The 13,399-nt window shown below is 35.8% G+C and overlaps 3 protein-coding genes across 3 annotated transcripts in view; 2 read left to right on the forward strand and 1 right to left on the reverse strand.

Moving 5' to 3' along the window:
• The window catches only part of LOC139152850 (hepatocyte growth factor receptor-like), a 48,086-nt gene extending 45,797 nt beyond the window's left edge, over window positions 1-2,289 (forward strand). The window contains exon 18 of the mRNA XM_070726202.1: window positions 2,170-2,289. Within this exon, the coding sequence (XP_070582303.1) occupies window positions 2,170-2,289 (120 nt within the window). The remainder of the gene's footprint in view (window positions 1-2,169) is intronic.
• Window positions 2,290-2,601: 312 nt separating this feature from the next.
• On the forward strand, window positions 2,602-6,250 carry LOC139114290 (tyrosine-protein kinase receptor TYRO3-like). The gene is made up of 3 exons (XM_070675899.1): window positions 2,602-2,761; window positions 3,093-3,229; window positions 4,239-6,250. The coding sequence occupies exons 1-3, from the start codon at window positions 2,711-2,713 to the stop codon at window positions 4,399-4,401; spliced, it is 351 nt and encodes a 116-aa protein (XP_070532000.1). The 5' UTR covers window positions 2,602-2,710; the 3' UTR covers window positions 4,402-6,250.
• Window positions 6,251-7,640: 1,390 nt separating this feature from the next.
• LOC139114942 (flavin-containing monooxygenase 5-like) lies at window positions 7,641-11,143 on the reverse strand. The gene is made up of 2 exons (XM_070676860.1): window positions 10,498-11,143; window positions 7,641-10,129 (listed from the first exon to the last, which is right to left on the reverse strand). The coding sequence occupies exons 1-2, from the start codon at window positions 11,122-11,124 to the stop codon at window positions 9,167-9,169; spliced, it is 1,590 nt and encodes a 529-aa protein (XP_070532961.1). The 5' UTR covers window positions 11,125-11,143; the 3' UTR covers window positions 7,641-9,166.
• Between the last annotated feature and the right edge of the window lie 2,256 nt (window positions 11,144-13,399).

Consider the following 13,399-nt stretch of genomic DNA (forward strand, 5'->3'; position numbering starts at 1 on the left):
TACAGCATTAAATTTGATGAAACTTGCTACAGATGTTGATCTGATAAATATCCAATTGTACTGAGAAGCATTCAGCAGTGTCAAGTTAATAAATAGCTCATTTGCATATTTCATGAAGTTTTATAATTAGTCATATAACTCCGAAATAATTGCATCAAATGTGATGAAAACTGCTGCATATACTGATCCGACTGATATCTAACTGTGTTGTAAAGCATTTAGTAGTGCGAAGCTAATTAAGGGTTCATTTGCATATTTAATGAACTTTGTAATTAGGTATATAACTCTGAAATTACGGCACCAAATTTGGTGAAACGTGCTACAGATATTGATCTGATAAATATTGAATTGTGCTATGAAACATTGAACAGTGTCAAGTTAATTTAGGGCTCATTTTGCATATTTAAAGAATTTGATGAGATTCACTACAAATGTTGATCACACCATGATATATCAGCTGTGAAAGATATTAAGGGGTGACATAAAACATAATGGATAATTTGTATATTTAATGAACTTTCCTTATTAGGGATATATATCTGATTTGACTTGATCAAAATCGACAAAACTTGGTATGTATATTGAAGATACTATGTTTTAACATTATTGAAAGTCATTAGGATGTTTACTCCATCAAACTCTTAATCTGCATATTTAATTTACTTTTGAAATTGGGGATATTTATTTGAATTGACTCGACCAAAATTGATGAAACTTGCTATGTACATTGAAGATACTATGATGTAACATTTTTGAAAGTCATTAAGCATTTTACTTCAGCCAAATACTTATTTGCATATATAATAAACTTTCCTAATTAGATATATATATCTGAATTGACTTGACCAAAGTTGATGAAACTTGCTGTGTACATTGAAGATACTATGATATAACATTATTGAAAATTATTAAGCAATTTCACTTTAGGCAATTCCTTATTTACATTTTTAATGAACTTCACTAATTAGGGATATATATCTTAATTGACTCGACCGAAGTTGATGAATCTTGCAACATATATTGAACATACTATAAAACAACATTATGAAAGTCATTAAACTTTTTTACTTCAGCCAATTCCTAATTTGCATATTTAATGAACTTTCCTAATTAGGGATATTTATCTGTATTGACTAGTCCAAATTTGACGAAATTTGCTATGTAAATTAGAGATACTATGATACAACATTGAAAGTCATTAAGCATTTTTACTTTAGCCAATTCCTTTTTTGCAAATTTAATGAACTTTCCTAATAAAGGATATTTATCTTTCTTGACTTGACCAAAGTTGACGAATTGCTTTTTACATTAAAGATACTATGATACGAGATTATCGAAAGTCTCTTAACATTTTTACTTCAGCCAATTCCTAATTTGCATATTTAATGAGAACATTTAAGTCAATTCTTAATTTGCATATTTTAATGAACTTTCCTCATTGGGGATCTATACTTGGATTTAGAATTAATCTTTGGTGAATATTATTCATTATGTTGATCAAAACACTTTCAATGAAGTTGCAAACATGTGGCAAAGGTTCAAATTTACACATAACTGCAATATAATGTAACACTTGAGCATTTTCAGTTCATATCTGATTTTTTTTGCAAAGATTGGGGGGATGGGGTGAGGGTACAGGGTGAGAAGTTGGCTTCTACCTAAAGTTAGAAAGGTATTGTAAATTATTTCGACAAATTTCAGAATGAATGCATACAATGCTGTCGGCAGGGCGAGTCGGTTAGATTTTTAGAGTCCAAATACATGTTTCCGTGGCCCATTATAGTAACTTTATTTCCCTTAAGGTAGTATGCGCCTGAAAAGTGAAAGACTTAAACTTTTGCTGAAACTTTCCTTAAGGACTTTTTCAAACATTCTCTTTCAAAATTAAGAATACAAATTGGGGGTCGCCGTGCAAATTTTGGTAGTGGAGAAATAAGTAACCCAAGATTTAAGGATATCTAAAATTCAAAATGGCCACCATCCCTGTATTAACTCTATGGAGAAAAATACAATTTTCGAATTTCGGAAAGCTAAGCCGGTGAAAAGTTTTCTTCCACCAAAAGCTTTAAAATGACCCCCACAATTGGTATATCAGAAAAAATTGTAAAAGTTTGAGAGTCCGAATATCTGTCCCCGAGGCGCGTTCTACCTTAAATATTATAATTCTAGGAGTTCACGGTATGGGACTTAGTTTCGCTTGGACACCAAGTGGCCACTGGTATGCGTTATCTGTCAGAGATCCATATGGTCCATCGAGATCTTGCTGCAAGAAACTGCATGTATGTATAAAACGTTTTGTCATTTGTCGTGGCTATCATGACTGAATGTAAAGGCAAAAGCTACCTATACTGTGTTGATGTCTTCCATATAAAGAATATACTTCGATTGGGCATCGGTGTCAATTCTGCCGTGCTCTGGGCGGCAGTAATTTTAAAATGTCGTCGTAAGACAAAGTTGATCCAAATGCAATTTTCATTCAAATCTGTCACACTGCGTTTTCAGCCCTGTTTCGTATAACTTTGCGATATAAGGAATTGTTGTATCTATATCGCGACGAAAATGAAAGCTAAAATTCAACACTTCAATCTCTCATCTCAAGGTTGACGAGACGGAGAAGGTAAAAGTTGGAGATTTCGGACTGTCACGTGACATCTATCAGAGCGACTACTATGTATGCAGTGACAAAAAAGCCAAGTTGCCCGCCAAATGGATGGCGCCAGAATGCTTTAAGAAACAACATTACGATACTAAAACTGACGTGGTGAGTACTTTGAATTATCTGTCGTGTTTTGCAAATGTGGAATTTAGTTTTGAAGGAGAAACAACATTTCATAAAACAAATACGGGAGCTTACAATCGCGCAGTATAATTTTTTGTGAATTGTAGTACGAACATTATCCAAGTTCACTTTGTCCTTTAGTTAAATTTGACTAAATTTATTCGAAAAGGTTACTTTAAACGTTGAATTTTTCACTCTAAATGCTACCATGGCCTGATATGAGAGAACGTAGTGAATATATCTCTGTCTCTCTGTCTCTGTCTTTCTCTCTGTCTCTCTGTCTTTCTCTCTGTCTCTGTCGCTCCCTCCCTAGTGGGCCTATGGAGTGTTGCTTTGGGAAATAATGACAAAAGGAGAGACTCCATACCCAGCTATCGACAACAGTGAGCTGGTTGATTATCTCGACAAGGGGAAACGACTGAAAAAACCGCCTAACACACCAGATGAAGTGTAAGTCCTCGTATTCAGTGAGAGAGTTTCATCAACAAGGCAGATGCTTACATGAACACCACACGTCGACATTTAGAATCAAAAGATTCTTAACCTCCCACCGCGACTGTCAAACTCCAACAATGCGTAGAACATTTAATCTGTACATCGGATTTCTTGTCTATCCAGTCAGCTGTCTTGAGATATCAATCCAACTGACAGCGTACGCAAAAATTCAATCTGGACCTGCAGTCCGTTTATGCAGACTTGTACGCAACAAATTTGTGGTTTAGCGAAGTAAGGAAGCATCGAACATCCATCTTTTCAACTGCTTCACAAATACATTTATGTAACCAGTTGTAGTTCACGAAAAGAAAGGCAAGATGATATAATATTATAGTGGAACAGAACATGCAGACCACGCAACAATGCTTCTGCAAAATGAAAGGTGTTCGCGGCAGCATTGAGAAAGCTTCTGATGAATTTTTGTACGAATCTTGACATTAAGGTAGTATACACCTCGAGAGTGAAAAACATTTTGCTCAAACTTTTCTCAAACAAACTATCAAACACTCACTTTCAAAATCAAGAATAAATATCATGGATAATTGTGCAAAATGTGGTACTGAGGAAGCGAATTACCCATATTTACCAAGATTAGTAATTCAAAATGTCCGCCATCCCTGGGTTATCTCCATGGAACAAAAAATAAATTTTCTGATTTTTCGCAAAACCATATCGATGAAAACTTTATTCACTGCAGAAGCTTCAAAATGAGCCCCTCCCTACAAATGGACCAAATATATTGTAAAAGTTTGACAGTCCGAATATCTGTCCTGGAGGCGCATTCTACCTTAGTATTTTCCCGATAATGACACATTTCACATGTCCTTTTGCATGTTGATATTGCATATCTGTATCATACATGGTTATCTTGTGTATCTGTAATGAAATTTCAGTAATAGTCGAGGGTAGTTAAAATCAGTCCTGAAGATCATGCCAATTCAGTCGCTTTTATCTTTTTCTTCAGGTATCATATCATGCACGCGTGCTGGCAGTTGGATCCGGACCTGCGACCAGACTTCAAGGATATAGTTCATACGATGGACAAAATGCTCAAATCTACTGATGAAGAATCAGAATCCAATTATTACCTGACGCCTGTTTCGTCTGAATATATCGACGTTTACTAGTATTGGCAAGGGTCTCCTAGGTGAATGCGATATACATTCCTATCACCCTAGAAAAGACTTTGTCAAGCTCCAAACAGTTGGAAGTGTCAGTTTTATCAATATTAACTTTCATGGTTGCCATCGTAGAATTTGTTGAGGTTATAGCACATGATGCCATAGATACACATCCCTTACTGTTTCACTTTCACGTAACATCAATGACGCAGTTACCAGGATACAATATTAAGGGCTTGGAAAAGGATTAACGCAGGGGAGAGCTAGTGTTCAAAAATATACCCTTTAAAGATATGATGTCGAAGACATGCAGAATTTTGAAGTCATAATGATTGCTGCTTTTTAACACTTAAAATGGATATAAGAATATAACATTAGGACAAAAGACAGATTGTGTTTTTAAAGTCATGCTGATCGCTTATATTAACTCGTTAAGGATGGAATGGAAAAATACAAGATTTTTCAAATTTTAAGAAAGATGATTTCATAAGGACCATGAAATGGAATCATGGGAAAACGTTCTTTGCCTGAAGATGTCAATACTGCATATCAGATTTTCTGTGTAAAATTTTGTGCTATCATTTCAAACATGCACCACTTACGTTTGAGGGTAAAAATAAAAAAATGAAGAATAAACCTTGGATTACAAGGGAAATTCGTAAGTTATATCAAATTAATTAAGAATAAATTTAAGGAACCTTTTTGAGTATCATAAGAACTATATAAATACTTTGACAAATGCTTTAAAAAGAGCCAAAAGTATTATTACGCAAATCTTCTAATGGCCAATAAAAGTGATACAAAAGAAATGTGGAAAGTTATCAATGAAATCTTATAAGAAACTTAACGTACCAAATCAAATCACTGCTACTTCTGAAGGTCACACATCTTTCGTAGGGGTAACTATTGACAACAATTTATCATGGAAACATCACATTGTACAAGTCAAAATGAAAATCAGTAAGTTAACGGGTGTGTTCTTAAAATTACCTCATGTAGTACAGCTTTTCACACTTGTATTATTATACAATTCCTTTGTTCTACCCCACACAATGTCTTGCTTTGAAGTCTTATCCTACATATTTGAATGATATTTTTAGTCCAAAAAAGATGGTTTGTATAATGACCTTCAGTGATTATAGGGCAAACTCATCGCCATTTTTTTAACAAACTTTGTATTTTAGATAATTTTAAGCAACGTAAACTACAGCTTGCAGTGTTTTGTACATGATGCTTTAAATCATAGACTACCAGATGCTTTTAAAGATTTTTTCCTTCCGATTCGAAATACGTATAGTACAAGACAAAGTGTTCGTAACCATTTAGCCATACCAAAAATTAGACATGAGGCAGGTGAGATTACTGTAAAATATGCTGCAACAAAGATCTGGAATGATATACCTAGTAACATAAGAGAAATACCCAAGTAGATATCGATTTAACTGGAATATAGAAATTATCTTCAGAACAGTCTCACCAGCCATTAATGTATATTTAATTCTTGGTTTTGATTTTCATACATATTTGTAAATTTTGAAACGGTTTCTGTTTAACTCTCCAAGAGAATGCCATGTATCTCTGCTTTCTTGTTTTCCTGAGGGCTGTTCGCCTCAGTAGTTACTGATTTAAAGATTAATTTGCATATTCTATGTAATCCCAGTGTTAACAGTCAGCCCATACAGTGAATTTGTCAAACAACCATGTACTCGGGAGTGGACTCGATTAGTTGCTAGACAACTCTTTTTACACTTTTGTTTTCCCAGACATTTCTCAGTACTTTCCTTATTTGACTATGTTTCTAATTTTTTTTCACAGACTTGCAATGGTAATAAAGCATTATTATTAATCTTATTAATCAGTACAGTCTTGGTAAATGTTATAAAGTTCAACAACTTCATACCTAGATATGAATGAAAAAATCCGTTATAGTCTGCGCGGATATCAAGTTCGACTGAAAACACCGGGACCTTTTTAAAGTTAGGGACCTTTTTTGGATCTTTCAAGGAGTGGTGTGTCCTACCAGCTGTAAAAGTCGACGTTTTTACGATTACAATTTTGTTTGCTAGAGTGTTGCCAAAGTAGAAATCCATTGCAATATACTTAATATGCCCACTTGTTGCGTTGACTTACTTTGTTAGTCATATCCAGATATATACTCCATGCACCATGATAGCTCTTTGACGGTACAACACACTATGCAAATTATAAATATAAAAGGTCCATTTTTAACGAGTATTGTTTTATTGTGAAAAGTAAAATGCCGAGAATGCACCTGGAGGGAATTGTATGTTTTTTCGGCAAGGGAAGAATGCATAGACGCTTTCAAGAGCTTATTATGTTTTACGGTTGTACAGGAAAGCCCATTAATTTTAGAGTTGGTTGAATTTCGGGATGTAAACAACTATGAACACGACTATGCAATTTAGAACGAATGATTCGTTGATTTATAATTTCTATCTGATAATCTTTATCCCTTGGCATAGCTAAAATGGAGCATTATGATGAAAACTGTTGTATCACGAGGCCACCACCAGACTGCTTTTATGTAAATTTTAGAGTGTTTTCACATATTGGTATCGTCGCGTGGCAGCGTTTTTCTATGAACGTTCACTAATCAATTCTAAAATTGGAGTTAATTAATTTTGTCAATTTAAATTGCGACCTCTTTCTCTATTGAGGTTAGGTGAGCTCTTGTAGGTTGCGTCTGGAACAAAATGTTATGAACGTTAAACTGTTGAGCCGAAACGAAATACCGGAGCAAGAAGAAAACCAATTTCAATGCTACTTCCTAAGGTAGAATGCCTCTCGAGGACTGATATTCGGACTCTAAAATTTTACAATTCTTTTCTGGTCTACCGCTTATTGGGCCTTATTTTGAAGCTTTTGGAGTAAAGAAAGTTTTCACCGTCTTAGTTTTTCGGATATCGTAAATATTACCTTTCCCCATAGAGTTAACACTGGGATGGTGACTACTATTTTAAATTCTAAATATTGGCAAGTGCTAGATAATTTGCTTCTCTAGTACCAAACTTTGCGCGATGACATTGATTTTTGTTCTCGTTTTGGTAAGAGAATGTTTAAAAGTTTTTAAAGTTCATTGCGAAAAGTTTGAGGAAAAAAATTAAGTTTAATTTCGAGGCGCGTACTTTCTAAACAGGACAAAGCCGCTCTTTATTGAGCCTTTTTGCATGAATTATGTTTCAGTTTCAGTTTCAGTTTCATAGTTTATTGGCAAATGTACGTTTAAAAGTAAATATACATCAGAAATCACATTGGCTCGTGGTCTAAAACAAAAAAATTACAATTAAAACATTTACAATATAAAAACATGATCAACAAACACCGATAAGATACAAACACTCAATATAAAAAGTTACAAACATCTGGCTACTTGCAACAAATATTGATCTGATATATATCTTTTTGTACTTAGAAGCATTTGGCAGTGTCAAGTTAACAAATAGCTCATTTGCATATTTTATGAAGTTTTGTAATTAGTCATATAACTCCGATATAACTTCACCAGATGTGATGAAATCTACTGCAGATACTGATCTGACTGATATCTAACTGTAGTGTAATGCATTTAGTAGTGTGAAATTAATTAAGGGTTCATTTGCATATTTAATGAACTTGGTAATTAGTGATATTACTCCAAAATTACAGCGTTAAATTTGATGAAACTTGCTACAGATGTTGATCTGATAAATATCCAATTGTACTGAGAAGCATTGAGCAGTGTCAAGTTAATAAATAGCTCATTTGCATATTTCATGAAGTTTTATAATTAGTCATATAACTCCGAAATAACTGCATCAAACGTCATGAAAACTGCTGCATATACTGATCCGACAGATATCTAACTGTGTTGTAAAGCATTTAGTAGTGTAAAGTTAATTAAGGGTTCATTTCCATATTTAATAAAGTTTGTAATTAGGTATATAATACTGAAATTACGTCACTGAATTTGGTGAAACGTGCGACAGAAATTGAATTGATAAATATTCAATTGTGCTATGAATCATTGAAAAGTGTCAAGTTAATTTAGGGTTTATTTGCATATTTAATGAACTTTGTAATTTGTGACATTACTCTAAAATTACAGCACTAAATTAAATAAAACGTGCTACAAATGTTGATCTGATGGATATCTAATTGTCCCATGAAGCATTGAGCTGTGTCAAGTTAATTAACAGCTCATTTGTATATTAAATAAAGTTTTGTAATTTATAGTGATTAAACTCTGAGAGTACTGTGCGAAGTTGAAAAAACCTGCTACATATAGTGATAACATATATCTTATTGTTCTGTGAAGGGATTAATGAGCCTGTTGTAAAACACGTGAGCATATTCAGTTCATATCTGGTTTTATAACTAAAGATCATTATGACTTAAAGCAACGTTGCGCTAGTTTGTATATTGATGTAATTAAATTGAAGCCTTGCATCTTTCAACCAATACAATAGCCTGTATTACATCTGACACCTTGTCAGTAATTTATGTGCATAATTCGGAAATAGCTAATAATTTTACAATTACACTTAATTTCTTAAGTTCATTTCAAAGAACTTTTCCCCAGAAGATTTTTAACCTCCAACTTTTTGCGTAAAATAAACGATCAGAGAAAAACGAAGACCCATACTTCCATATTGCGAAGTTTCAGTGTATTTATAAGATGACAATACTATGGTTCACTCTATTCCTGAAATAGACTGGGGAATTCCTTTAACAATCATGATATGAAAAATTAGGAGCTACAATTCACATGTTACTATAAGAGTACAAGTATGACAGCAATAATCACAACGACGAAAATGAAGAACTTGATGAAGCGACTGAAGCTAGGTTTCTGTTTTGGCGTATTAAGTGGACGCGTGCTGATTGGATGGAGGACGCGGTCCATCACTGTTTCTAAAACCATCTCAGCATCCGCCCATTTTCCGGGACCCATCAAACGATACTGGTATGGAGTGAAGGGACCAAAGAAACACTTATAAGCCAATTTTGGTTTGGTTAAAAACAAACGAAGAAAATTTGGCGTGACACCGATTTCAGTGCCGATTTCATCCATATACGCGATGTAATCTACTTGCAGGGTATGTCGAGGTGACTTCACGTATCTCGATGCGGCGGCTTCTTTCCTACGATTGATATCAATGATCATGGTTTCCTGAGATGGTAGTCTGGCAAAACCTTTGAACACTCTTGTGGCCCATCGACATTGAATCTCTGATATTGGAGTAACGGCCCCGAATGGGTGTACCAGTCCGATTACCGCCAGTGTACCGTGTTTCATTTGTGGAGGAAATACATATTTGTACAAGGTCACTTCGTTGTTGGTCACTTTGATGATGGACTCATCCAGGAACGGGAAGGCGAATGTGTATCCTGTTGCCATGATAACCTCATCGATGTCTTCTTCCACTGTGCCGTCTTCAAACTCTACGCTGGTTTCCAAGAAACGCTTCACATTTGCCTTTATCTTGATGCCACCGGACAAAATCTCATGCAGCAAATAATCATTCACTGTCAGACCCTGTTGAAGTGGATTATTGCGTGGTTGTAATCCATAGATTGCGTGATCGAAGGTGTTACTTACGCCTCTTTGAATGTATCTTGCTAACAAAGGAAGAGGCATCGCGTTCAGAGCCCGAGAAAAATAGACGCTAGCTGGCAGTCCTTTTGGACCCACTCTGCTCACCACCCAGGTTCCTCTTCTTGTGCTCAGCAAAACCTGAAATTCAGATGAACGAGCATTATTTTTTGAAACAGTATTTTAGGGAAAATATTGTGGCGCAGAACGAAATGGAAATTTCTGTTGTCGCTGAAATCAAAAGAGAAAAGAATAATGCAATTGTTGCTTGAGGCACACTGTAGACAAGTGCATTTTCTGAGATATACTCAGCATTCGCAGTCCAAATTTGACATATTTGATGTCAATGTACTTGACTCACAATGAAGAAACCACGGTTTATTTTTCGCATGTTCATTGGAATGAACGGCTTTTTACATTGACCTACTGAAACCCTCTCCACGGTCCCCTATATCATATACTGTTATGCATGTTACATCTCAGATACAGGCACTCGATGTCGTCTTTACCTGTGAACAAACGCGTGCCAGATCCACCGCCGCATCGCCGCCGGAGTTACCGATCCCAATCACCAAAACGCGTTTATGCTCGTAACCACGCGAGTGCTTGTAGTCGTGGCTATGGATAACTCTGCCTCTGAAAACCTCCTGTCCTGGAAATTTCACCGGATTGGGATCGACATGGTGACCCGTACACGCCAGCACCGCATCAAAGGTTTCTTTCTTGCTCGTGTATTTCTCCTTGTCTGTATATTCTACATCCCACTTTCCAGTTGCGTCAAAATCTGTCGCTGGCTTAACACTATTGACGTGAGCGTTGAAGTGAACGTACTTTAACAATCCAAACTGATCAGCATAAAGTCTGAAGTATTTCATCACCCAGGTATTATGCATGTAGTTTGGAAATTCTTTAGGTGCTGGGAAATCACTGAAACTCATGATCTCTTTGCTTGTATTGATCACTGTTGTTCGGAATACACTGGCGTGACCTTCTCTGATATCTTCATGGTAGTTCCACAGCCCACCGATGTCTGTACTTTTTTCAAAGCATACCGGTTCAAGACCTTCATCCAGACAACATTTAATGGCCGTTAGCCCACTGGCTCCAGCTCCTAGAACAGCGACCCTCTTAGACATGTTGTTCAACGGGGAACTTTTCGACACAGGCGCAACAAATGATACACAAACGGTATTAAATTGACCAAATCCGTACAGCACTGAGTGCAAAGCCTTTGTAATATAAACTTTTGTCACGAAACATTAAAATAAATTTTCATAGCATTTAGGTCAGATGTTGTGGTTTCAAAATAGAGCGCGAGAGATGAATAATAGCCTAATAATAAGATGGGGTGGAAATGACCTATTTTCAATGACAATTTCGTTTTTTATGAAGTGATGTCGAAGTAATATTTAACGGGAGACCTGTTACGGTTCATAAATTTGTAACCCTCGCTGAGACTTGAACTTAAAAATAAACATATCGCAAAAAACTTAATGTGCCCACTTGTTGTGTTGACGTTTTTTGTTTGTCATATCCGGAAATATACTCCAGGCACCAAAATAGGTCTTTGACGTCCCGTTATGGGGATGGATATTGTCAGACTTGAGTTTAACCTATCCTACTTCACATTTAGCACCGGGACACGTTTGAGGTCAGGGACATGTTTAAGGTGTTAACGGACGTCACAACACACTATGCAAATTACATGACTTGATTCGGTTGGTGAAGGCTTTTTTCTCGCGGCAGTGCTGAAAAATATGAAAGGTTGATATTCAAGAGTTAGTGTCACAAATGGAATGCATAGAATTCTCCTTGATGGAGTTTTTCTGCTTCTTCGGCTAGAAAAGTCTGCAAATACGCTTTACAGAGCATTATGTTTCACAGTGAAGAGTTGGTCGAATGTCGGGATATAAAAAATTATCGAAACGTAACTGAGCAACTTACCTAGAACGAATGATTCGTTAAGTTAATTGTATCAATTTTTAACAATCATCTGAAAACCTTTATCCTTTGGCATAGCATCAGAAAATAGAGCATTGTGACGCATCGACTGCTTTAATGTACATTTTTAGCTCACGTGTTCACACACGTAAGCTAAGCGATGTCTACCTGTCTGTCCGTGTGTGCATACGTGTGTGTGTTTGTGTCTGTCTGTTTATTTACACGATAACTCAAAAACGGCTAAACAGATTCAAGTCGGACTAGGTAGACAGGTACATTTTACTCATGGCAAGAACTAATTTGATTTTGGTTGGTGTGGCTTTGATATAAATAAAGTTATGAAACATCATTTTTTTCATATAATGGTTTCCTGTTTAGACAGTATTGACTGTGTCAGCATATGTCAAGAAATGCTGCACGAAATTACATGAAACTTTTCACAGATGACAATCTCAGAACATTATGATGATACTACGAGTATCATATCAATTATCTCCTCACTTGCATATGTAATTACCTTTTGTAATTAGTGATATAACTCCCAAATTCCTACACCAAATTCGATGATACCTGCTAATATTGATCTGATAGATAATTAATTGTACTGTGAAGCATTGGGCATTTTCAAGCTAATAAATAGTTCATTTGCATATTTTATGAAGTTTTGTATTAGTCATATAACTCTGAAATAACTGCACCTAATTTGATATCTAATTGTCGCTTGAAGCACTGAGCAGTGTTAGGTGCAGCCAACGAACAATGCACTTTTAAAGGGGTCCTTACTACGATGAAATATATTGTGCATGACAAGTAATGTGAACTGATTAATTTTTAAGTCCAGAGGGTAATTAATTAGCTGTTCATAATTTGCCCTCCCACAGAAAATTTTTCGACTTACCCTCCCAAACTCAAACTTCATTTTTACCCATTCCCCACTTATTTTTGCCTGTTTCCCTTCCCCACTGTGAATTTTTGAAGCTCCCTCGCCCTGTGGCGAAAAAAACTTGCCAATTTCCCCTGCCCTGGCAACAATTACCCTCAAAAAGTTTTTCGCCAAGCCCTGTCCCCAGGACAATCAACCGATATCTGCCCTACCCTACGAAAAAAAAACTAAAATTTGCTCCCCTGCCACCTAAAAACATGTCCCCTGCCCGAGCAAAATTAAAATTTCCCCTGCCCTCGAAAATTGCTCCTGGAATAGCTTTTCCGATGAATAGCTCCGTTGGCTGCATCTGCAGTGTCATGTTAATAAATAGCTCATTGTCATAACAATGAACATTTGTAATTAGTCATATAGTTCCGAAATAATTGCACTACATTTGATGAAATGTGCTGCAGATACTGATCCAACAGATGTCTGACAGTGTTGAGAAACATTTAGTAATGTGAAGTTAACTAAGGGTTCATTTGCATATTTAACAAACTTTGTAATTAGTAATATAACTCTGAAATTATGGCGTCGAATTTGGT

This window comes from Ptychodera flava, chromosome 16 (genome assembly GCF_041260155.1).
Source record: "Ptychodera flava strain L36383 chromosome 16, AS_Pfla_20210202, whole genome shotgun sequence".
Classification (NCBI taxonomy): Eukaryota; Metazoa; Hemichordata; class Enteropneusta; family Ptychoderidae; genus Ptychodera; species Ptychodera flava.

Coding starts and splice junctions, on each gene's coding strand:
- LOC139114290 (XM_070675899.1), top strand. CDS start 2,711: ATGGCGCCAGAATGCTTTAAGAAACAACATTACGATACTAAAACTGAC. Junction 2,762..3,092: donor ACGATACTAAAACTGACGTG/GTGAGTACTTTG, acceptor CTCCCTCCCTAG/TGGGCCTATGGAGTGTTGCT. Junction 3,230..4,238: donor CCTAACACACCAGATGAAGT/GTAAGTCCTCGT, acceptor CTTTTTCTTCAG/GTATCATATCATGCACGCGT.
- LOC139114942 (XM_070676860.1), bottom strand. CDS start 11,124: ATGTCTAAGAGGGTCGCTGTTCTAGGAGCTGGAGCCAGTGGGCTAACG. Junction 10,130..10,497: donor TGGCACGCGTTTGTTCACAG/GTAAAGACGACA, acceptor TCTGAATTTCAG/GTTTTGCTGAGCACAAGAAG.